The following is a 26604-nucleotide window of genomic DNA, read 5'->3' as shown; positions in this document are numbered from 1 at the left end:
GAGGGGGGGATAGGGTACCGTTTACCTCCACCATCTGTTCCCTCCCCTCAAGGTAGGATTGCATCCAGCTCACTGATAGACTATCAAAACCAATTGCTTTTAGCTTGTCAATCAGAATGGAGTGATTGACCGTGTCAAAGGCCTTTTGTAGGTCCAGCATGACCATGCCGCAGTATTTGCCTGCGTCCACCTCTTGTTTGATGTGGTCATTCAAATAGAGAAGGCATGTGTCAGTGGAGTGGGATGTTCTGAAGCCAGATTGGAATTCGTAGATTAGATTTTTTTCCGCTAGGTACTTTTCGACCTGTTCGTAGACTATTTTTTCCATGACTTTCGAGATGGAGGTGAGAATAGAAACAGGGCGGTAGTTGCCTGGGTCTAATTTGCTGCCCTTTTTGTGCAGAGGGGTCACCCTCGCAATTTTGAAGTCCTTGGGGACGTGTCCCTGTTTTATGGAGAGGTTTATTATGTGTGTGATGATTGGGGTGATGGCGGCTGCTGAGTCTCTGAGGAATTTGGAGGGGATGTTGTCATGGCCAGTGGCCTTGTTAGGTTGGAGGGCGCTCAGTTTTATTGAGTACCTCATCTGTTGTTACCATTTCCAGCTTGAAGTCGTCCTTGCGGACCCCTAGGTTTTTGTAGTAAGCTACTATGTGTATATACTCTCTTTTTAGACTCTTTGGGCATAAAAGAAAATATTGTTTGTTTCCTGTTGGTTGTTAGTTAAGGTAGGGAATTTATTTTATTTTTGATTTAATTCTTTCACACAGCGACTATGGATAGGGAATTTCTTTATTTAATTAAAATGTTCACAACAACATGGATGCATGTACTCTGCCAGCATGTTTAATATCCATAATAAAACACATTTTTTATATATATATATTTTTTTTTAAACTCATAAAATAAATTGGGTAAATAGGCCTTATGTATTCATAAACAGTACTGTATTATATTTGTAGATAAATGTCTATATAACAGTACTGTCTAAACTGCAGATTTACCCCACCCACCCAACCCCACCCCACCTACCCAACCTCCTCCAATGTACAGTTTCTACGTCAAATGTATATACTCTCTTTTCTGGACTCTTTTTGTATCACAAACAGTACTGTATTTGCAAATCTGGTATGTCATAAATGTATAGATGTAGCAGACTAGTACTGTCTATCTGTTGTGTATGTCATATATGTTATGATGAATTGAAAATGGGGGACCCTGATGTAAACAAGACGAAAGTCTTTCTCTGGTCTGCATCCCCTTAACAATTGTATGTATTGAGCTGTACTGTACTGTACCCATTCTGCAATCTGTTAATAAAGTTTTCAACCAATCAATCAATCAAACCCTGCTCCGCGCATGCCCAGTGCCGAGCAGCTCACCGAGCTTTTGTTGAGTTGCTGCTTAGCTTCTTGCTGCGAGTGTTCCCTGCCGCTGTCTGCTGGACACAACTATGGAGATCGACGCGGTGTTGGAGGCTTTCAAAGGTCCGTTTGCACAGCAGCAGTTATCTGAACAAGTGAACACGCCGTAGCTAGATTGATATCGTGGTAATAATAATTTGTCATAATTGCCAGTTAGTAGCTGCGACTTGCTAGCTAACGTTTGCTAAGCTAGCTTGTGTGTGAGGAGAAGCTGCTGCTGCCTGGCCTCGCTGCCCAGCTCGCTAACGACGTTAGTAGTGTTACTAGTTCTCCTCGTTTCATTTGTCACGTTGACCCGTTTAATCTCTATATCTTTGCTAGCTGGTGATAATTAACTATCAAAGCGACTCGTCCCTGTATGGTTAATATGCACATTTTAATCCATTTGTCGCATTTGTAAGTTTCCCCTCCCTCTCCAGAGAACTTGTTGTTATTCAGTTGGAGCAGATTGATGGGGACTGGTTAAGTTCTAGTGGACCTGCTGTCGTTGTAGTCGTGCTGCAGCTGTTTCTATAATGTTTCAACCTGCCATAGTAACCCATTTCCATCTAGTCGGGTCACTTGTTATTCACTGACGATTTGCCCAACGTCACTGCCTACAATTTGTATTTGTGAGACGCTTGGAGTATGTTTATAAGAATGAAACATTTCAACAAGACTCTGATTTCTCAGATATGCCTAGGTATACTGTTGTAATTACTATCGTGAGAACTCTTATGTTTCCCCATGTAAAACGTGTGAATGCTGGGACTGAACTCAAACTAACATAATAATCAGTAACCTGGGCTATTTTGTCTCTACATGGTCCCATGTTTGGACAAGTTACAGTACAGTTACTTACAGTCTGCAGTAAGTGTCTTATCATGTTGCAATCCCTCTGTACCAACTAGTACAACCCTGGGCCTAACATCAGCCTACATATCGGCCTAATGCACTTACAGTACTTAGCTTAAGGTATTTGAATAGATCTGTCCTTGATGTTTTAGATTTACAAGCACAGGTGCTCTTTGAAAGGAATAGAACCCTGCTCTTAGTCAGCAGCTGATTACTGAGGCAGGCAGTGGCTGGCTTTGGCCCTCACTCTTAGTGGATTATGACTGTGCGATGGCCATATAATTCCACTGTAACTTGAAATTAATCTTAGCCAAGTGAATTGACCAGGCTATTTAGTTAGGGTCAGATAAGGCTAGCCATGCAAATGGGTTATGTTTACGTTTAACTTTAGGCCTCTGCGTTTTGGTTAAAGTAAAGACTAGGTGTTTGGCACGAAATGCACCCATGCGCAACTTCTGCAAAAGTTAGGCTAATGTCCTGCGACTCTATAGCTCATTTGACAATCTCTTGGACGGACGCTGCCTGCAAAATAATCACGTCACCTTCACTTTTCACTTGGGCTTTAGGTGCAAGTACATAGCACATATCTCTTATCCAATCCTTGTCGGACTGTAATAGAGATTTTGTGAAACTTCCACGTTCCTCTGAATCCTCAGCTATTAGGGGTGTAACGGTACACAAAAACTACGGTACGGTACCTCGGTTTTGAAGTCAAGGTTCGGTACGGGTTTTCGGTACAGTGGGTAAAAGTTTGGCTTTCCATGTTCCACTCAGGGGTGATGTAGTGTGCAGTAACTAATTGTACTTGTAGGGCTGTCAAGGAATATTCTATATTGAAATTAATAATCGACTTGTAAATTTTTTTAATAATTATATTAGATTGTGAAAAAAACAGCCCCTGTGGGCGGTCGTTAGTATCCGTTCGGTATGGTACACACTGAAACGGTTTGGTACATGACGATACGTGTACCTTTACACCCCTATTTGATACAAACCTCTTCAGCTCATATTTAGTCCCTACATAAGGTATTTATTAATTACATTATTTTACATATGCGTGTTGTTCAGTAGTGGTGGGAATCACCAGTGGCCCTATGATGATACAATGTTATGATACTAGAGTCACAATATTGTAATATTGTGGTATATAGCACTATTGTGATTTATTACTATAGTACAGATCATTCTTGTCCAGCAGCGTGGCTACATGAATAGAGCTCCGGACTCATGATCAGAAGATCACCGGTCGAGCCCCGGTCAAGGCCGTTGTGTCGGAAAGTAGTGTTGTTGTCCAGCAGGGGGCACTCTGTCCTCTGGACTTGTCAGTAACAATGCCCCTGTTACGGTGATAGGGACACCGTATAGCTGCGAGTGCCATCCTTCGGATGAGACACTAAACCGAGGTGCTGACTGAATTAGGTCGTTAAAGAACCCAGGACGCCTATCGTAAAGAGTAGGGGTTCCCCGATGTTCCTGGCCAAATTCCCAATCAGGTCTCTGACATCAAGGCCACCTAATAATCCCTCCCCCTTAATTGGCTGATATCAATCCCTGTCTCCTGAGCCGTTCAGCCATTGTGTGTAGTGTGATGTGTGCCTGGTGCGAGTATGGCAGCCATTGAGCCTGCGTAAGGTTGGGTGCTACCAGTGGTGGTGAAGGAGGCAATTTCCACCCTACATTGTGGGGAGCACTTTGAGTGTCTAGAAAAGCGCTATATAAATGTAATGTTCATTCATTCATTCCCCGCACCCCTAGTCTTCAGCTGAAAGTGTTGGAAGTTGGAACTCTTTGGTTCAGAGTAGTGTGCTGCTGTGTACAGTCATGTTCAAACGCCAGAGTTTTTGTTGTCTATCATCATCAAAGTATTCAATACCTGTTGTAGCTTTTGTTCAATAACAGATGATTACCAGAGAACAGTGCAGCGTGGCAGTCCATTGGTGGCTCCCTGCAGTATGTACTCTGTCCATTGGTGCCTCCCTTCAGTATGTACTCTGTCCATTGGTGGCTCCCTGCAGTATGGACTCTGTCCATTGGTGGCTCCCTGGCCTGCAGTATGGACTCTGTCTAGGGCTGTTTCGAATGTCATTTAATTAAAAAAAAAATTTACATTCAAAGCTTCTATTGAAGTATTCGAATGTATGTCGTCATATTTTATGACGTAATCATAAAAAATAAATACAAAATATGAGTCTTTAAAAAATTAAATCAACTTACTTTAATTAACCTCTTAACAAGCTGGCAGAAAAGTGGCAATTTTTGAACTTGAGGACTGCATACTTTTTTTGCAAACAAACAACATACTTTATACTTATACTATAGCGCATGAGCCTGGTCTCTTTTGAAAGATGACATTCTGAAGTTTCTGATTCCAGAAAAAAAATTCACTTTTAGTGCTAACGTAATAGAGTAACATAGGTCTGAACTTGAGTTTAAAAAAAACGTGTTACTCATGTTTTTCTGTAGTAGTTAGTAGGGCTGTCTTAAATACTTCGAAGCTTCGAAGCTTCGTTCGATGGCACGAGCTTCAAACATGAAAAAAAACTTAAGTGTAAAAAAAAAAAAAAAAAATTTGCCTCCAAAATCTTGCGCCTCCATTCCAATGAAACGAAAGTAAGCGGTGCCTTCCTGCCTCCATTCCAATGAAACGAAAGTAAGCGGCGCCTCGACTCCACCTCTCTACAACAAGCACGTGGAGGCGGTCACCTGGATTACCTGGATGACTTTTTAAAAGACAGAACCAAAACGGATAAAGGTGGACCGCTGGGCTGGTGGAGAATAAATGCGCACCGTTATCCTAAGTTGGCAACTGTAGCAAAGCGTTTTCTTTCCATCCCTGCCACTTCAACCCCTTCAGAGCGCATCTTTTCGAAAGCTGGATTTATTGTAAACAAATCAAGAAGTTCTCTGTTGCCAAAGAATGTGGACACATTCCAATTTTTGGCACACAACCTAAAGTGGGTTGAGGATAACCGTGAGTAGCAGCACTATCCTTTATAGGCCAATCAAAGCTCAGGTATTGTAGCCTTGAATTCATTGTTTCTTTTTATTAAACCTCAAATGACGGCTTAGAATTGATTTATGTTCAATTTAACTAAGTTGCCGTTCGTTTAAGATATTTTCATATTCGTCTACACTGACGGATTGTATGTAGTAGCCTAATTGTGTGTGTAATAATTTTTATTAAGCCTCAAATGAAGGCATAGGCCTACAATTAAATTTATTTTATTTGTTTATGTTAAGGAAAGCGAAGCAATGCCGTTTGTTATTTAAGACTATGTTGGACAGATTTGTGTTCATTGTGCTGCTTTTTTAAAGTGTCCTCCCGACCCATATAAAAATATGTCTTAATAAAACGTGCTTAATTAAGTCGAATTCTGCCTTTGTCTCTATCAACTACATATAAATATTTATATAATTGTTTGCTTGATAGACGAAGGTTGCAACATAATTATGTAATGTCATGTTGTTGGCTGTGAGAGCAGCCTCACTGCACCCAGGCAGCGCAGCCGAGTGAAACCTTGTTGGCTGCGTCACAGTCACGAAAGGGGCCACTTAATTAATTAATCCAATCCACTTTATTTATAGAGCACATTTAAAAACAACAACGTTTACCAAAGTGCTGTACAAGTCCCACAACATAAGATAAAAAAAAAAAAAAAATAATATTATAATTAATATATATATATATTTTTTTTATCCACTTTTTCTCCCATTTTTTCTATATTTTCTCCCATCCCAATTTCGTATCATCCAATTCAACCCTCCCCTGTCACGAACGCTGTTTCTTGCCTCCCACAAGCCGGCTGCAATGTGGACTAAGTCATACATAGCACAAGTCCCCTCCGGTACTTGAGGTAACAGCAGTCACATTTTTTCACCTGCGCAGCTCAATCTCTCAGTGGCGAGGAGTAACGCGTGGGAGGCTCACGCTGCCCCCGACACTTCCTGATTCTACTGCGCAGGCGCACCAACCGACCTGTAGGAGTCGCTGTCCACAACGCCCGATCCCCACCCATCAGTTTCCCACCCCCTAATACGTCAACCAATGTGTATTAGTATGAACGACCAGCTAAACTGAAAGCAATGTGGAGCGCTGGGCTCGAACAGGCGAGCCCAGCGTCTCTGCATTCGTGGCGAGCGCCTTGCCCACTACGCCACGTAGCCGCCCATTATAATTAATATATATATATATTTTCTTTTCCCGAAGCTTCGAATTAAAGTCGAAGCTCGGCCCCGAAGCTTCGATTGCCAAAAAAAAGCTTTGAAGGTCAGCCCTAGTAGTTAGTAGTCCAGAGGTAGTATTTCCCCAGAAGGTGGTATGGCTTACAAATCCAGACGGAGCCATAGCCTGAAGCCTTATGTAGTATGTAACATATCCAAATTTCATAAAGATCCATTCAGAAATGAGTGATTAGGAGTGATTTTGGTAAACTGTACAAAGAAAAACTCAGTTTTCTCATAGACTTCAATTCATTCGGCTGTTTTGCTCTTCCTGTTTTCGTGTTTCTTCGTGTTTTTTGTTTATTTTATTTAGATCCCCATGTGGGGTATCATTGGAAAGCCACACTCATTGGTTACAACGATCCACAATCATTTTCTAGATCGGATCTAGATTGACGGAACTACTGCAGCCTGAGTCGGGAGTGGTATTTTGCGCAATACCGTGTGTACTTTGCAGTTTGCACAAGCCTCAAATACCGGCATGTAACTCGAGAACCGCTGAACGGATTTTGTCGGATTTTGTCGCTATCGACAGGCAACAAATAAGCCTTCAATTCGATATATATATTGTATTACAAAATATGCACACCCAAGCCACTAGGGGTAGCCAAAGTGCTGGTTGCAAAAAATCAGAAAAACGTCCCATATGAGGGACGTAGCAGCTTAAGAGGTTGAATATAACTCATCAGTTTCGTCAACATAAATAATCCAATAAGGGCACGGTTGGTACGAAAGTGATGGTAACGTCTTGATGGAGCACCAAGCGGATGCAGATAGGCTACATCATTTATGATAAATGTTTTATTAAAATTTTTATGACGAGTATTATACTATATCAGTGTAGCCTAATCTTTATCTGCAACGGTGAAGAAAAACCCCATTGGTTTAAACAGAATGAATAGACACATAATTATTATTAAAATTGTTTCTTTTAATTAGATTCAACTTTTGATTTAGAATTTGAATGTCAACGTTATGAATGAAGCTTCGAACTATTCGGTACAGCCCTACAAATAGAATAGACGGAGTAAAATAGTGCAATAGTGCAATAAAATAGCCCTCATTTACAATACAATAATCACAGTATTGATGTAATGAGTCTAGGCGGCACAACAGAGCAGTGCATCGCTCTTAACACTTATGATCATCATTTATTTCTGTTTGTCACATTGTTACGTGCAGATTTTGAGAAGAAAGAGAAGAATGATACCTGTCCTCTTCTGGAGCAGTTCCTGAGTCATGTCGCTAAGACGGGGGAGACATCGTGAGTAAACCATGAACTAGGACTGTCCTCAACTAAAGACATTATCAAGTCAACTAATAGTCATAGAATTTGTCGATTTAAAGGAGCTCTTTAAATGTAGTGCTTACCAGACATTTCTTTGTGACCTGCGTATTTATATTTACCACGTGGAGAAATTGAAAAAGAATTAGACATTTTTAGGAAAATGTCAAATATTTTGTTCTAACGGTGCGGCTGTTCCCTAAGCCTAATGCATGCACAGAGAAGAAAAGGGTATGTATCTGCTTGTCTAACTCCAGGGTAGATGGCAAATAAGCTAATTTCCCAAAAAGTTGGCGTGTTCCTTTAAGCATGGAAAAGAAAATCGACTATGCTCAATCGAATATTATTCTATCTAATGTGATCCTAACTATAAAAAAAAAAACGAATATTTTTAAACCAAACGGAACCAAACCTAAGCTTAGAACAAGCCGTACTTCCTTGTATAGTAAATAAAGGCCTTGTATATGTAGTATAGTATATAGTAAATAAAGTGGCACATCTTACCATCACAGGAAAATAGTAACTTTTCAAGTCGCTTTCTAGCTTCAAACAGTGTTCCAGGGACAAAGAAGGTTTGGTTCCCCCCCCCATTAGTGTAGCTTTAAGATACTTTGTAAAACTGGCACCCAGGACTTTCATTACTCTGTATTAATTACTCTTGTCTCTGTGCATGATATACACGCATGTTAATTTCCTACATCTTTCAGGATCCCATGGTCGCAGTTCAAACCATACTTCCTGTTTAAGCTGGAGAAAGTTATGGATGATTTCAATGCCTCTGCGCCAGAGCAGCGAGGGCCGGCGAATCCCAACATAGAGTACATTCCCTTTGAGGAGATGAAGCCGAGGATCTTGAAGATAGTGGATGGATACGATGGGTAAGTAAGGCTGTTAATAAACAAAAGGTTAATAGAATAGAATAGAAGTACTTTATTGATCCCGAGGGAAATTCAGCACTACAGATCACTCACAATAAACATTTAGGTAGTCAAAAATCACAAATAAGAATAAAAAATACAGTCAAGGATATACATTCTAAAATATACAGCCAAAGATATACAGTAATATACAGTAAAAAAAATGAATTAAATGTAATTGTAGATGTAAAAAGTCCAGGAAGATATGCAAGAGTTTGTACCGTTACTCTGTGCTCAGTGAGGCGTTATATAGTCTGATGGTACAGTAAAAACTGTTTTGGAAAGTAAATCATTGCTGCATTGATTGCCTGGGTTGGCTGAGTAGGTATACAGTGTGTGGACATTGCCCCCTATCCTCCTATCTACAAAAGTAAAACTACATAAGAGCTGCATGCAGCTTGGGACCCAACAAATCCCAGAGGCCTCATTTTCTCAATTCACAGTTGTGAATTATTCAAACGTTATATTTATCAAAAAATCTGAAGTTTAGTAGAATTTTTCCAGTGTGTGATATCATATCTCAAAAATGTTATGTCTTTACAATCGTTACCCAAAGTACGAGTGATATAATGAGGAGACAGACTTCTGAAAATAAAATAAAGACAATCACCATTAACAAAAAAAGAGACAAACAGCCATGGTTACATTTGACCTATATATATAAATAATATATGTATAAATAAATATTATCCATTGTCCAAGAAGGGTGTATACAAGCCCAGTATCTTGATATTTACATATCAATGAGTCCATAAGCACTTCCCACTGTATCATAAGTCATCCATTTCTTCCATTTACAAACAAAAATGTTTTCTCTCACTCTAAGCTGGTAAGTGATTTCATCTATAGTATAAATCTGTCTAATAATTTCTAACCATTGTTCAATACTAGGGGTTTCAGTCTTATACCAATGTCTTGTTATCGCCCTCTTGCTCGTGATCAACGGTATCTTGGTTCAATATTATCTATCCATATCAATGATACAATCCTTTATATCTCCAAGGTACACGATTCTACATGTAAATAATACATTTCTTTTCCCAGTATCCCGTTCACTATCCAGCGTCTGTGTGAACTGCTCATAGAGCCCAAGCGGTACTACTCGGGCACGGAGAAGTTCCTCAGGGGAGTGGAGAAGGTGAGCACCCACAGTAGTGTCTAGATCCCATCTTTCGGAGGGTCAGCGGAGTGTGAGCGGAGTTTACCCTCGCTCGACTCCACTCACATGCTCTTAACGCAGTGGTTCCCAAACCGTGGCAAAACCCAGGGTATTGCAGGTGGTCCGTGGAAGAAAAAAAAGCGAAATTAAATAGAAAATAATAGAAAATGTGTATAATTTAAAATAAAATTGTAAAACCGTTGTGTTGTAGTGGGTGCTATATAATATAATATAAAACATAGTATTATAGTTCGTTATTCTCTCAAATTTAGGCTAATCATTATCGGACTACATTTGTGTCGGAGTGGTGTGGTTAAATACTCAGGTCAGAGTAGTAGGCTACTTTGATGGCGGTGTGAAACATTAATATCTTTGGATAAAAGCCTGACTGGCAGTGCGCATAGATTTAGTCCAGTGCGCGCTCCGCAAGTCAGACTGAATGGCGCATAACAGAGTCTCTCTCACTCTCTCTCTCACTCACTTTATCATTGGGCCTTTTATAAAAAATATATATTATTTAATCTTTTTGCCTTTGTATCTTTTTTTACCTTCCCAATTTAGTCGTATACCAATTCCCTTCCTGGTCGGTCTGGGGAGGGTGTAGACCAGGGGTCGGCCATTAAGTTTGGTCTCGGGACAACATTTTTCCAAGCCATTATATGGCGGGCCAGAACCAAAAACGATGGCTAATTTAATAAATTCATCGGCGGAGAATGGGTTAATTTCGATTCTTAAAAAAAAGATTTTTTAATTTTTTTTTAAACTTTCTTAATTAACCCTTTCAGTGCCACAGATGACATATCTCGTTTTATCAGCCCCCCCATTGAGTGCCCACGACGACAAATATAGTTTTATTCTTTTATTAGTGATCTGAATTCATATTTCATCAACCAAGTCTCCCGTTGGTACACCAGCCCCTACAGGAGCTCAGAATGGAAAAAAGCACCCCCTATCGTCTATCCCTGTGTAACTGCAGGTCAGTCTGTAGATCTGTAGAGGCGGAGCCAGCTGGCTACTTGTGCTGGCAAGCCGTCTGATGAACATGGAAGTGATCGCGGGACTGAAAGCAGCCTGGATTATATATTCACAGCAGCCAATAATCAATCAATCAACGCGATTGATATTTGGAATGGCGATCAGGAATTGGAATAATCTTTTTGGAGAACATCTGATCTAAGGTAAGGAGTCTATGTTACCAGTCTTGGGGTAATCGGAGCTGTATTCACTGAGATAACAGCGTGTCCCCTTTGTGCCGTGTGTGTGATCTTGATAACAGCGTGTCCCCTTTGTGCCGTGTGTGTGATCTTGAGATAACAGCGTGTCCCCTTTGTGCCGTGTGTGTGATCTTGATAACAGCGTGTCCCCTTTGTGCCGTGTGTGTGATCTTGAGATAACAGCGTGTCCCCTTTGTGCCGTGTGTGTGATCTTGAGATAACAGCGTGTCCCCTTAGTGCCGTGTGTGTGATCTTGATAACAGCGTGTCCCCTTTGTGCCGTGTGTGTGATCTTGCGGGAACGAGAGAATCTGGTTTTCAGCTCGCGTCTATAGCGTGCATACGTACACATATACTATCGATAATCTAGCGTTTATTTGCAAACCATTCATAAATAGGCCGACAAATGACAACGTGTCTAGTGTATTCGAGAATATTCCAATAAATGCAGTTTATGAGGGAATCTTTCTATCTTCCCGGAAATTTTCGAGAGAACGATAGCTTTTCGAAATGCTATAAAAAGGATATGAACCGATTAAAAAAAAAAACAAAAAAAAAAACGTTTCGACAATGTTGACTGCAAACGAGTCATTGATAAGCGATGGGCAGATTAGACACATAGCCATAATTTAAAACATAGATTAGGCGTTTTTAACGCTAACATTGAAGTGGATGGTGGCATTCAACAGGGTAAATCAACGTAATCAAAGGCACTGAAAGTGTTAATACCCTAGTTACAGTACAGCAACCAAATTAAACTGTATCAAGTCAACTGACAATGTGAAAGTATGAAAACAATTAAAGATTTTTCAAAAAAAATCTAAAAATAAAATAAGCTGTGACCTGTTTTGACCTGCACCTCAAAGAATCGTTTAGAACAGGAATCGAAATGGAGAATCGGAACCGGAATCGTTCAAATCCAAATGATGCCCAACCCTAAGTGTTGCGCCCGGCTTTAGAGGGTAAAGCCCCAAATAGTATCTTTAATTAGTTAATGAATGTGTCGTTGTAATTCGTATATACCCAATGTAGCCTACCTAATGTCTTCTTGAAGTGGATTAAACTTTTTTGCTCCGATTTGACGTCAGTTTAATTGCATTGTTACTGTTCACATGTGTGGTGCCGTCACAGTCATATATAAGTAAAGATAAAGTTTGAATGACTTACTGAACTGGTGTTTTAATTTCATACCATACCACACTGCTTGTTTGCTATTTCAGCACCAGGCACTGTCTTTATTCATGTTGAGCAAGCACTACATTGCACCTCGCTGCCTATAGCCTACTGTTATTCACTCTGTCTCAACATGGATGAAACAAAGTATAATAAGCATTATTTAGGTGGTGGTAGTTTCTCTGTTTGGACATTATAGCTTAAATATATAGCCTAGCATATAGTCATATATAAAGTAATATTCTCAAAATAATCGGACAAGCCAGATATTATTGCTGGCGGGCAAATTTCGGCCTGCGGGCTGCCTATTGCCAACCACTGGTGTAGACTATCACATGCTGCCCTACTGTGGGTCTTCAGCTAATGAAGTTAAATGTTTATTATCATCAACTAACTACTATCAAATTCATTTTTATACTGCAACGTTAGTGGGCATCAGGATTGACGAGGATGCATTGCAAAGCTTGTTAGAAGCATTGGAGTTTTCACTGCACATAGAAACAGCGCCGGGAAAAAAGCTAGGACTTATTTCGGGTCGCTAAATGCGACCAAAGCACTCTGGAGCTATGCTGTAACGTCTTCACACACGGACGTTTCATGAGCTGTTGTTGATGGCCGTATACGTAGCTACCTTTGCAGTGTTTCCCATTAATTACCTAGACTGGCGGGCCAGGGGGGCATGCTCCCGGACCCCCCTAGAGGGGCAGAGGTTCACCCACACCACAGTCTCACAAAAACCTGTGGGAAACACTGCTTTGGCTACTTCTGATTGGTGAGCAATGAGAGCACAGCACTTCTGATTGGTAAGCATGACGAGTAGGGTATATCTGCAGAGCCGCAAGCCCAACGTCTGGTCGGGGCTTGTATGCTGTGTGAGGCGGGGCTTCGGGGCTTGTACTCTGTGGGCGGGGCGTCGGGGCTTGTACTCTGTGTTGTTTCCTGTAAAACCTGGAAGTAGTCAGTTTGTGCTGTTTATTTTAACCCTAACCTTAACCCGGAACACAGAAATGCAAATGCTGTCGAGTCCTCACTGCTTGTAAAAATAAACAGCACAAACTGACTACTTCCGGGTTTACAGGAAACAACACACAGTGCAAGCCCCGACGCCCCGCCCACTCACAGTCACACAGAGTACAAGCCCCGAAGCTCCGCCCACCCACAGTCACACAGAGTACAAGCCCCGAAGCCCCGTCCAGACGTTGGGCTTGCGGCTCTGCAGATTTATGCTATTGAGCATGACTGGCACGCAAGAAGAAACCTTGAATTAGACTCGCTGCATAGCTTTGCGATTTGCTAATTGCATCATTTCAAATTGCGATTTTGATTAAAAAACAATTAATCGTTCAGCCCTAGGGTGTAGACTACCACATGCTGCCCCACTGTCGGTCTGGGGAGGGTGTAGACTATCACGTCATGCTGACCTACTGTCTGTCTGGGAAGGGTGTACTGTAGACTATCACATGCTGCCCTACTGTCCTCAAGTGTTTGGCACCTTGCCCAGATATATATAACATAATAATATATATTATGTTACCATTAGTCATCTTGAGTCACAACTAGGGGGGGGGGAGCTGGTCTGGAGGGGGGCTGTGGCGGCCAGGAGGCCAAACAAATTGTAATAAAGAAAGCCATTTGCTGTCTTTTCCTGCAACTTAAAACATAATTTCAATAAAATAGGGGTATGTTCACACGGGTAAGTTCCAAATAAGTTATTTATTTAAGTTCAGTGTACCAGGTTGCACAATTGTTAAACACGCACACACACATACACACAGTGGAACAGAGGACGGCGCAATCACTTATTAGACAATGTTTCTAAGCTGGCCGCAAGCTTTCACTGCAAAAAGAAAATGTAGAATACATTTCTTTTTTTTAAACACAAGGTGGCGCTGGCACGTTGTCATAGCGACGCTGTAGCCCTATACACCATTGTTTATGGAAAGCTCTCAAATGATTTATTCTATTTATTTATCGCTACACCAAAGGTTATGCGCTCCTCCCCCAAGCTGTTTTTTTTTTTTATATCAAAGAGTGTTTTGTCAGACAGCAGTTTTTGTGCACACTTAAAAGCGAACACTAACGCTGTTGTTTTGGCCTTGCAGAACGTCATGGTGGTCAGCTGTGTTTACCCCGCGTCAGAGTAAGTAGCAACCCGTCTCTCTCTCCGCTCAAACCTGATGACCACAGTGTTTCTATTGAATCACTTTTAATTATTGCACACTGACAAGCTCCCTCAAAACGCAGCTCCTTCTGAGACAACACGTCCAAAAGGTGCAAATTAACAAGCCAAGTTATTGTTTTTGTGCCTTTCTGCCTCTTTTAAGGAAAAATGGGGCAACCAGTGTAAACAGAATGAATGGAGTGATGTTCGCTGCCAAGTCCTCTGTATATTCAGACAGGTGGGAGCCACATACTTGTCCACGGTTTTGACTTCCAACAAATGTAATGTCGCGTCCAGAAATCAGCGACTGGAAGGTCAAAATGGCAAAATCAGTGTCTTTTCATCAAGAGCCACAAGCCCCAGGAAACAAGTCAGGGGGTAATATGAGTGCCATGCCACCTGGCCAATCAGCTCGTGTCTCTAGCTTTTGATGCCTAGGTAACTCACTCTGTGATTAGATGCGCTTCAGTTTGCACAGACAATGGATTTGTATCTCTTCTCTTGTTGTAGTCGAAATGTAAACGGACCAGCCACGCCAAGGCCGTTCAACAGACCAAAGGTATCGCTGGCCACCTCACTTTCCACTAACGGCCTCTCTGACGGTGTGGTCAGCAAAGAGCCAGAGTCGACCACGGAGCCGGCGGAAGAGCATCCAGTCAGGTAATTCAAATGTAAACGGTGCATTTTAATATAGTGCTTTTTATCCAAAGCACTTTACAATGTTGTTCCTCACATTCACCCATTCACTCACACGTTCACACATCGACGGCGGAGGCGACCATGCAAGGTGCCGACCTGCTCATCAGGAGCAGTTAGGGGTTAAGTGTCTCGCTCAAGGACACTTCGATGGGAGGAGCAGGAATCGAACCGGGAGCCTTCTGATCACCAGACGACCCCTCTACCTCCTAAGCCACTGTCGCCCCCGAATATACACTAGGGGTGGGACAAAAAAATCGATACTCTAATATATATATATCGCCATACTTCCTCTTGCGACATGTTTTCGATACACTGGCACCATGTATCAATACTTTCCCATTTTACTACAACAAAAAATATTTGGAATGAGGTGAACAGATCGAAAATGTTATCTTAGTTAGTAGATATAACAGATGATGTATATATATTTGTATTGCAGATGGTAACAAAGTTCTCCGTTGGGGACATAATTAATAGTTAATAATGATCAAGTTGCAGTCGGTGTGTGTTGTGCAATTTGTTGTACCTTGTTTCATGCTTTTTAGGATGTAGATGAGCGGGAAACTCTGAGATGCAGTAGCTATTGGGTACAAGCTAGTGACAACATTACAGTCTAAACCATTCTTTGAAAGGAATACATTTGGGCTACATTTGCATAGAAAAATGCAATAGAATGTTATGCAGTGGCACTGATTTATAGCAGATCATCAAATGAAGCGATTAATGTCAGTGGTGGAAGAAGTACACTGTTCCTTTACTAGTAAAGTAAAAGTAGAAATACTCGGATAAATGAGTTACTTTACTTACGCCTGCTACCCATTCTGGGGCATAGGCCGTCAACAAGTGATCTCCAAGCATCTCTGTCTTGAGCTGTTCTCTCCAGTTGATAAATGAGTACTCTGGTAAAAGTCCTCCATTCAAATTCAAAAGTATTTGCTATTTAATGTACTTAAGTATCTAAAGTATAAGTACGTCAAATATGAAAGTACATAATCTTCATAAAATCTTTCTATGTTTTCTATGCAAAATCTTTTTGTTTTGTGTAGAGTACAAAGTACAATATTTCCTTTTGAAATGTAGTGGAGTAAAAGTATAAATTTCCCTCAAATAAAAATACTTGCGTAAAGCACAAGTAGCTCGAAATTGTACTTAAAGGAACACTCCAACATTTGGGGAAATTGGCTTACCGTCTTCTCCAGAGAGAGACAAGAAGATAGATACCAGGTTCCTCTCTGTGCGTTCAGTAGAAAGCCATCTGGCTGCACGTTAGCCTAGCTTAGCACAATGAATGGAAGCGGACAGTGCCGGTTAGCCTAGCCATTGTCCCAGGGTTCGAAATTAACGGGGGCTTGGGGCAAAATGCCCTCGAAAATTGACCAAATGCCCTCGAAAATCAGTTAAGGGGGGCAAGAAAAGCCCCTGACAGTTTACTAATTATATATATAATTATATATATGCTCTACAGTGCGAGCATTTCCCTCGTATTTGCCCCTAATAATATGTGTGTGTGCGAACCGGAAAAATCATTTACTTGCAGACAGTGTGCGAGACGAGTGAAGATTACAAAACAGCTCTGCTGTTAATAGTTCAGAAACTGGACTGAAATTCAGTTTTTGGGTGGAATGCAAGGAGGGAGGGAGGCGGGGCCCGCTGCGTGTTACAGGGTGCTTGTGCGAACACAGACAGACAGAGAGCTCTGCTCTGCTTTCAGCAAGCATGCATAGTGTAACATTAAGTTACACACTGCTATCTTAACGTTAGCAAGCTAAGCATCTGCATAGCGCGACCTGTGTAACATTAAGTAACTTGTGTTCGGCGGGGAAAGACCGTTCCATTTGTAACACAACTCCAAAGAATAACATCCAAATCCGATCCCGATGCGCATTTCCTTCATTCCACAGCGCTGAGCGCGCAACGTATTTCATTGATCGATCTGGCCAGTGTGTGGGGTTTTTCATGTATCAATTTGAAACAAGCCTCTTGACTGTTGGAATTAGGGATGTTAAAAATAAAATAGCTAATAATATTATTCAATATATTAGACATTCATTGATCCAGAGGCAACCGGCTATTCGTCTGCTATTTGTAAGATATATCAAGACAACAACACAACTTGCCCTCAGGGACAATCATATTTAATCTATTTAGATAGAGTATGTATGTATTATTTACAGATAATTGAAGGTACCTCAAAACATGAAACCAAGCCATGTCACACATCGTGTATGTGTTACTTGAACAATTGTCACTGCTCCTAAATTTGTATTTAGATTTTATTTATTAACATTTTATTTAGGAGCACATGTGCTCCTTGGGAAAAAGGTTAGCGTAGAGCCCTATATATGGAGACATTAGCATTACGTTATCAAACATAGGGACGAAGACTGTAAAAAAAAAAGTGTCAACAATGTTTTATAATCTTTATGTTAATTTTCATTATAAAAATGTTGTGCCCCCGAAATACAAAAAGAAGCCCCCGAAAATCAATTAAGGGGAGACACTGCAGGTGAATAGGGTAAAAAAATTAACTAATAGATATCACAATGAAACTTCCCCAGTTGATTACTTATATTAAGACAAGACTTTTTTGTATTACAAGTTTTCTGAAATTGTATGTTTAAATATGCAAATGAGGCATGATCTACTTAAATATGCACTAATTTGCATATAATTCCAGGACAGAAATCTGAACATTGGATAAAGCCATTTTCAAAATTATAGTTTCATTTTGTTGACATATTAGAGCCAAAGGTTATTACAGAGGGGATTTTGGATATCTCTTTTTATCACTCCATAAATCAGAAAATACTCCATTCAGTCAATTTGTATGGTAAAATTCCATATTTCGCCATGTTTTTAGGAATACAATGTGATATAAATCAGGGTATGAATGCGATATCAACAAACCCTTCTGTAAATACCTTCAGAACATAGATATGAATAGAACTGGAAGGTTTGGTGTATGTGTGTGCTACTGAAGTGGAGATTTCTGGCTCAGAGTATGAGGAAAAACTCTTAAAACTCATTTTTGGGGAAAACGCCTTCAAAGTTCTGTATTGTAAAATGCCATACTTTTTTTTAAACAGATATTTACAAACACAATACCTAATCAAACCATTAGTAATAGACAACCTAAACACATGCCTGATAACTGAATAATAATAATAATAATAATGATGTTATTGAACTGAACAGAACTACACACAGGCTACAAACAGTGTAGTACAGTGTAGTACCCCCTAATAGGCAAAAAATATTTGAATAGATATCACTATGAAACTTTCCCAATTTGTTATGTACATATAAACTAAGAAAAAATATATTGCAAGTTTTCTGAAATTTATGTTTATATATGCAAATGAGGCACTTCCCCATTAAATATGTGCACATTTATGGATGCAATAAGGCAAAATGATGTAAAATAAACAACTAAATGTGTGTTATTGACGTTTTATTGTCACTAGTTTCATAGAAGACATGTTTAGGAAGCAAAATATAACAAAATCTCAAAATCAACAAAAAAAGTATATTTGACTATTCACCTGCAGTGTCTCGCCTTAACACTTTGACTGCCTAAAAACGCTTTACAGCGTCATTGCTGGCGATGCTAAAGTTGCCGGGGGACGCTGTACAGCGTCCTTATATCAATATTTCAAAAATCTGCGATCTGATCCATAATGTCCCTCCGCTGGTCTGAGAACCACCAGCAGGACCCACTGAGCTCTCTGGCGGTTCAGGAGCGCCATCTGGTGGCCGATCGCGCAACCGCTTAACAGGAAGCACAGTGGAGGTTGTGCTACATGTCCGTATTGCTTCCGGCCACTCGGGATAGGTTCCGGCATTCTAGCTCGTCACTCTACATAGCGATCGATTGCCAATAACTCGATAAACAACATGATTTGGACGTATATACCATTATACAAGCTGGAGATGGACCGGGTAATAATATATCCCATAATGATAAAATTTCTACTCGACGATGATCGCCCAACGGCGCGCGGAGACTGGGGTGAGTTTCAGCGTGTAACGTTACCATCTTCGATACTAACTGCTTTTATCAACATTTGACCCACATTAGATGATTGGTATAACGCTGCCCACGGAATTATAAACGCCCCCTCGCCCATCCGGTCAACATCAGATGACGTGTAGTAACTTCTAGAAGTACGTCTAGTTGGAATTTTTTATATCGCGCTGATTGCCATCAAACTGTATTTCATCATCAATATAATGCATTTGGGGCTATATATCACGTTCTGGAGAAAGTTGCAGAAAGAGATGAAAACATACTTATACATTAGACCATACTTTACTATGAATATGTGAATGAAAAAGTTTAACGTTGCTACACAATGAACAATACATATAGGACTTTGAATGGGCCCTAATAATGGCAATGTAGCAATAGAATTTAAAAAGTTATAGCCCTGCAAAGAAGGGGACTTTCTCCATAGACAAATAGCGCTGGCAATCTATGGTATATCATTAATTTAACCCATGGCAGCCAAAGTGTTAAGGGGGGCAAAAAAAGCCCTTGAATTTTTTTTTTTTTTTATTTCTAACCCTGCATTGTCCAAATAACACCTCTCCCGAAGGCAAACCGGCACTGTCCGCTTCCATTCATTGTGCTAAGCTAGGCTAACGGGCAGCCAGACGGCTTTCTACTGAACGCACAGAGAGGAAACTGGTATCTATCTTTTCGTCTCTCTCTGGAGAAGACGGTAAGCAAATTTCCCAAATTGTTGGGGTGTTCCTTTTAAGTATAGTACTTGAGTAAAAGTACTTAGTTACTTTCCACCACTGATTTTAATGTACAGTTCTTTCCTTTCCCGCTGCCCCCCCCCAGTGACTCTTCGTCAACACGAGGTGAGCGGACGCAGAGCGGCGGGATGAAGAAGAAACACGAAGAGGATGACTCTGAGGCCGAGCAGCACGAGGTCAAGAGGCTCAAGTTCTCTGAGAACGAGGAGGAGGAGGAGGAGGAGGAAGAGGAGAGCGAGGAGAAGGCCTCGTCTTCCACCACAGGCTCAGAAAGCTCGCCAGAGACGCCGGAGTCCTCCAAAGACGCTGCAGAGGAGGAGAAGGTCGACTCGACCGTTGAAGGACCCACCACCTCAGTGGATGACGGTAGGCCTTCCCATTTAAATTTATTTTTAATTTAAAATCTTATATACAAAAGCAGCCTGATCAAAAAGCAAAGGCCTTTTGAGGGAAGGGGGGGACGCTGTAACAAAAACAAGGTTATGTACATGCATACAAGTAAATAAAATACAAAATTATAGTAGCAATAGTATACAAGGAAAATTACAATAAATAAGGGAGAGAGAAGGAAAGAGAGAGGGAAAAATATAAAGGGAGAGTGAGAACCAGAGGGAGAGAGATGGAAGAAAGGGAGGTAGGTGAGGGGGCCTAGGGGGAGGTACCCATAATACCATATCTAACAGTGATGTGGACAACGGGTGTCTTGCGATTTTGAAAGCTACCTGAATCGGAGTGTTATTATATTCAGGATATCTGTGGGGTATTAAAAGTTATAATTCTCAATTTAAGGCCTTAAAAGGTATTGGATTTAATTTGCACAAGTATTAAACTTTTGGGGCTGTCGGTAGATGAAATAAATATGAAATGCTTTTGTATTCAAGTCGTTGTTTTTTTTTGCGGGGCTATACCGGGAGCGTGGTGAGTCCGGCAAGAGTCTGTATGGAACGTGTGAGAATTTATTAATCAATTATTATTATGATATAATTATATCTGATTTCTGGCCCAATGGGATGTTAATTAATACAAATTCTGCTATTATCTTATTGTAATATTGCCTGATCATTAAGCAGCAGAGTTGAACTAGGCGCTCTTGGCCGACTCTTTATGCGGAAGACTTATCCCTTGAAAATGCTGTTGCCAAGACGACCAGTGGCACGGAAAGCCACTACAGCCATTTGCATATTTCTGGTGCGTTGATCCAAATTCAGAGATAGGCACTCGTGTTTATTTGTCACATATAAAGTGCATGTACATTACAGTGAAATACTTGGTTCTGTATGAGCCCCCTGAGATTGTGCTTCATACAGTAAAAAGAATAAAGACCAAACACTATACAAAATATACAAACTAAAGTACAAAATGCAAAGATTAGGTAGGGATGTAGTGCAAATCTTTTAGTAATAAATAGATAAAATATGGTGTAGTGTTAAAAAGTACGAGGACCTGCGTCCAGTGATGTACCTGAACGCGTTCAATGAACGATCGTTCGTGAACGCGTTCGTATTTTGGGCGAATGTGAACTGAACGTACTGTATTTCCGCTAGATGAACGTAATTGAGAGCGCGTTCATTCTCAGCGCTGTATAACGGCGTTCAAAAGTGCGTTCATTCTGAGCACTATATCATAACGGTGTTCAAAAGTGTGCCAGATTTCATATGCCTTTCAGCCGAAAACCCAGTTAAAACACACGATAAACAGGCTTTAAAATAATGCGGAAAACCACCCAATCTGGCAACCGCTCTGGGCGGGGCTTCGGGGAGTCGGGTAGTATCGCAGCAGCACTCGCTCAGAGTCAGACTCTACGTGGCGTCGGCGTATGAGCATTTAAAAGAGTTTTAGTTAAAGTCAGTAAATGTTTTGCACTTTGAATATTGAACTTTGAGGTACAACCTTAGTTTCATACCTTCCAGGACTCCCTGGAAGAAGAGATCTTGTATCTCAATGGGACATTCCTGGATAAATAAAGGATAAATAAATACCTCAGCCTGGTTCCTACCTCGTGTTGTTAGTACAGAGTTATGTCGGCACATGTTTATATGTTATATGTTTATTGTTTGCACAATGACTACTTTCACTTTTGGTACTTGAAGTATATTTAGATTACGTTTTTCCTCATGTTTTTGAAAATATACTGTAGAGATGAAAGCTGCAGCTGCTACTAGTGTGGACTGAATGGACGGCAGCAAAGCGTTATGGAAATGCCAGTATTCTGGGTTGTGGCAATACATTTGACAAATAATAGCTTGCAACAACGTATTGAAAAAATAACTATAAACTATAAATTTGTTCATTTGTGAAACCATGAACTTTAGTTCAACATTTTTTATTATGAACTATGAACTGAACTAGTTCATTTAAAAATGTGTGAACTGTGAACTGAACTAGTTCATGTAGAAAGTGAACTTTCCCAACACTGCCTGCGTCCTCAATTGTGAATCGAAGCCATTGAAAACGAACAACAGCTGTATTGAAATGACCGTATTGACCCGAGTGTAATTCCAGTTTTAAGACGACTGATCAATGAGCCTAATTGAAATAGAACAGTAGGCTACAGTTTTTACGTTATTTAAAATAACTACAATTTTAAACTCTTATTTTTAACAATACAATTGAATTTAAAATATATATATCGGCTTACTTAGTTGTATTCACTGTGTTCGTATTACTGGTATATTCTGGTCAGATATATTATAATTTTTTTTTTTTTTTATAAGAGTCAGGGTCACCTCATATTCAGGTCCTTGCAATTTGTAAATTGCCAAAATGTAATTTTTGTTGTAATAGTTGTAAAAATCAATTAATAAATGTCATATCTAAGCTCCCTCCACGAGATACTCCGTTTACAGTAGGGCTGACCTTCGAATTTTCTTTTGGAATTCGAAGCCTCGGGGCAGAGATTCGATTTTAATTCGAAGCTTCGAAATACATTTTCTTTTTAATTAAAGATTTTTTATTTAATTTTATGTTGTGGGACTTGTACAGCACTTTGTTCAACTTTGTCAGTGCTGTAAAGTTTAAACCTTTTTAAAACCTAGACAAACAAAACACTTTGCTTTCATGAAATATTGTAAGCCGTCATTTGAGGCTTTATAAAAGCAGCACAATGAACACAAATCTGTCAGTGCCGAGTCCGACCTCATCTTAAATAACAAACAGCATTGCTTTTTGTAATTAACAAAGAGAGGCAGAGATGATTTTGCACACAACATTAAAAAAAAATTATAATCGAATTTTATTTTCATATTCGAATCCCATGCCCATCGAACGAAGCTTCGAAGTATTTAAGACAGCCCTAGTTTACAGAATAGTGAAATAGTGTAATTCATTGGCAACTTGTTATTGTTTGCTACTTGGCAGAATCCATTAGTGTAATGCAGTGTTCGCACAAGGTCCTTGAAGTGCTTGAAGTGTTAAAAAAAATCAATGACTGGAATTCCTTAAACAGCCAATTTTTTTAACAAGTCTTTGAAATTCAAATCAACTATTCGTATTGAAAGTTTTGTTCATCCATGATAAAATAGTTCTGAATCAAGACATTTAAAAGTGAATTGTATCCTTTTAAATGCCCTTTTAAAATATAAAATCGTGCTTGGAAAAGTACTTTAAAGTCCTTGAATTTCATTTTGCAACGTCTGGGGAACCCTGGTGTAACATTGCCTCCTCTGCCCCCTCAGAGCCCAGCAGTGTACAGACGGAACCATCCAAGAGGGAGGAGGATTCACCACAGGCGGAGTCTGCACCTGGTCCCGCCCTCAGTCCAAAGAGCGACAGCACCACGGACCAACCGGAGCACAGGGCCACTCCGTCGAGGAAGAAGAAGAAGAAGAAGAAGAAGAAGGAGAGCTCTGAGGCGCAGGACAATGGGGAGGAGGCTGCTGAGCCGGTCAGCAGCAGCAGTCACGACAGCGACGAGGAGGAGGAGGAGGACACGCCCACCGACGAGCCAGGCCCCGCCTCCCCGAGTAGTACAGCCGAACTGTCACCAGAGGGCGCTGCTGCGGACGATAACTCAGAGAGCACATTGACTTCTTCAAACGAGCCCACCGGGGAACATGACTAACTTGAGGCCCAGTTAGCCGACTGACTTCTTTTCTTTTTTTACACTGTATGATACCACTCCAAGGGTATTGTTTTGTAGCACAGTGGCAGACTGTCAGAGCAAAGAGAGACGGGGTGCTTCTTGAAAAGGCCTTGAAAAGGAGGACCTTGACCACCATCCCTTTCCGGTACCACCTGCTTATTGCCACCTGTCACTCAGTCTCTAAACTGGAAGCAAATTATTTAAACAGATGTTTTAGGAGACTCTTGGGCTTTTTATTCTCTCACACACACAAATTAAAATGCCTTTTGACTTTTTTCTCTTTTTGGTTTTTAATCCCTGATTTTATATCTGGCCACAGTCGTTTAACCTCACCAGACAGACAGACGTGTTCAATGATTTGACGGCTAGTAAATGTCTTTATTTGACACGCATATCTTAGAAGAAAACAAACTTGAGAGCCACAGATAATGTGATGGTCTCAAAGCAACATTTCATAGATTTATGTTTGTTTGGCTATGAAGGACAAGACAAAGTACAACATGTAATTATTTTTGTATTATTCTTATCATCATCATCATCCTTGCACTCGTTCTCGTCATCCCCTGGACGAATGTGGACACAAATCGGTAAGCTTAACTATAAACATTTACTGTGAAAATTATGAAACAGGAAATTACTTTTGACCCACAGCGTTTCTGCTGGCATGTAAACCAACTGACCTAGCTTAAACCCGCCCTCTTTTCTTGATTCTCCAATCACAATGTTGTTTGTGTGATCAAGAAAAGAGGGCGGGGTTTGAGATCGGTCCATTGAGAATGTGTACCTACAGTAACTGATTTAGTTTGTTGTTGTTCTTTTTAATTGTTTTTAGAGCCAGTTTTGTCACATTTAGACCCACTGATTTACAGTGGCATGAAAATGTAACGTTGGATTTGATTCGGTGTTCGTTTCGGTTTAAACACAAAGCCATTAGTCTGTAGATTATCTGTCAAGAGAATACGACTGGTGTTTTTGTTTTCATTTATTATCTGCCATATCTTTATCCCACAACTGTCCTTTTCGACGGTTAGGATTTTTACAGTTACACACCTCTGTAAAGTAGATTTTGTAGGAATTGTAATAATGTGTCAACTGCTTTTGTAAAAGAAATAATTGCTGGAAATTGAATGCTTGAGCTTGCGTCATAGTATTCATATTATAAAGCAATAAATGCTAACATTTTAAAAGTGTGTTTATGTTGAATTTGTATCACGGAAGTTGTATATATTTTTTCTGTTGATGCCCGTCTTCTCAAGATGCAGCTTGGACAGCAATCGTTTAAAGGTAGAATCTGTGACGCCGACAAACGGCAACCTTTTAGGCAAAAGTACTCTTCTTGGTATTGCACATTGTTTAACCCCTTCACTACCACACTACAGAACCGCCTGTAGTGGTATTGAAAGGGTTAACAGTCTGTAGTGTGGTTGTGAAAAGGTTAACCATCTGTAGTGGTTGTGAAAGGGTTAACCATCTGTATTGTCGCAGTGAAAGGGTTAACCATTTGGTAGTGTGGTAGTGCAAGGGTTAGTTTGTTTTGGTCTGCTGTGGATTAGAGCTGAGTGGAGATGGGGCAGGGGGTTGTTATTGTTGGCCACACATCAAGACGGATCTGGAGAAATGTACAGTATAATAAGTTACTAGCTATATGGTATAAATAATATATGTTCAGCTATATGTAATGTAAACAAAGTGCAATACCAACTTAGAGCTCTTTTGCCGTTGTTTGATGGCAGATTCTACCTGTAAAGGAACATGCCAACATTATGGGAAATGCGCTTTCTCCAGAGTCAGACAAGATATTGGATACCAATTTCCTCTCGATTACTGTGCGTTCAGTAGAAGGCTAGCCAAAAACACCTCTCCTGGAGTTTTAACCTAGGCTAGCCGCTATGTATCTGCTTCCATTCATTTGTGCTAAGCTATAGCCTACCTTGCAGCCGGGTAGCTTACTAATGAACGCACAGAGAGGAAATTGGTATCTTATCTTCTTGTCTGACTCTACAGAAGACGGTAAGTGTATTTCCCATAATATTGTTACCCCTTTAAGATTAACGAAGTCAACTTTATTTTTATAGCACATTTAAAATCAACCGAAGTTGCACCAAAAGTGCTTTTCAATGTAAAAAACAAACGTAGAAAAAACACCAGCACATCAACAATGATAATAAAAAAAAAAGCAAAACAAAACAAAACACAATCAAGAAGACCAGGGATTGGGTTGTCACAAGAAATGTTACCAAAGTACCGTAATTTTCGCACTATAAGCCGCAGGTGTTTTAATGTTTAATTACCGTAGGCTACAAACTGACACTGGCAAAAAAAAAAGGCAAACTACACGAACTGCTCGAGTAGTGAACTCAAAATAACTACTGTCCCGACACAGTCAGTACAAAAGTAGATAATAATAATAATAATAAACTTTATTTGTATAGCACCCTTCATACAATAATTGCCGCCAAGGTGCTTCACAGCAGAAATGGAGACGGACATAATATGAGCAAAAAATAGACAAGAATAAAATGATCAATGCATAAAGTGCAGACAGAATAAAAGCAGTGCAATAAAATAGCTCATTTACAGTGCAATAATTGTAGAATTAGCATAAAATAGCTCATTTACAGTACAATAATACTCAATAGTCTGGATGTAATGAGTAAGTGGCAGAGTGTATTAAAA

The 26604-nt window shown here is 40.2% G+C and overlaps 1 protein-coding gene across 2 annotated transcripts; it reads left to right on the top strand.

Moving 5' to 3' along the window:
* Positions 1-1372: 1372 nt before the first annotated feature.
* On the top strand, positions 1373-25108 carry LOC311244618 (serine/threonine-protein phosphatase 4 regulatory subunit 2-like). Of its 2 annotated transcripts, XM_084334221.1 has the most exons (9): positions 1373-1487; positions 7662-7743; positions 8472-8642; positions 9726-9819; positions 14329-14366; positions 14551-14625; positions 14898-15047; positions 19933-20213; positions 23522-25108. In XM_084334221.1, exons 1-9 carry the CDS (start codon positions 1454-1456, stop codon positions 23905-23907), a joined length of 1311 nt encoding a protein of 436 aa, XP_084190347.1. In that variant the 5' UTR covers positions 1373-1453; the 3' UTR covers positions 23908-25108. The 2 variants fall into 2 exon arrangements, with proteins under 2 accessions (XP_084190347.1, XP_084190348.1); XM_084334222.1 differs by lacking the exon at positions 14551-14625.
* Positions 25109-26604: the final 1496 nt, after the last annotated feature.

The sequence above is a fragment of the Notolepis coatsorum genome (assembly GCF_963971535.1).
Source record: "Notolepis coatsorum genome assembly, chromosome: 17".
NCBI lineage: Eukaryota > Metazoa > Chordata > Actinopteri > Aulopiformes > Paralepididae > Notolepis > Notolepis coatsorum.
The sequence above is the reverse complement of the archived record's forward strand: the minus strand, read 5'-3'. Positions and strand labels throughout refer to the sequence as shown.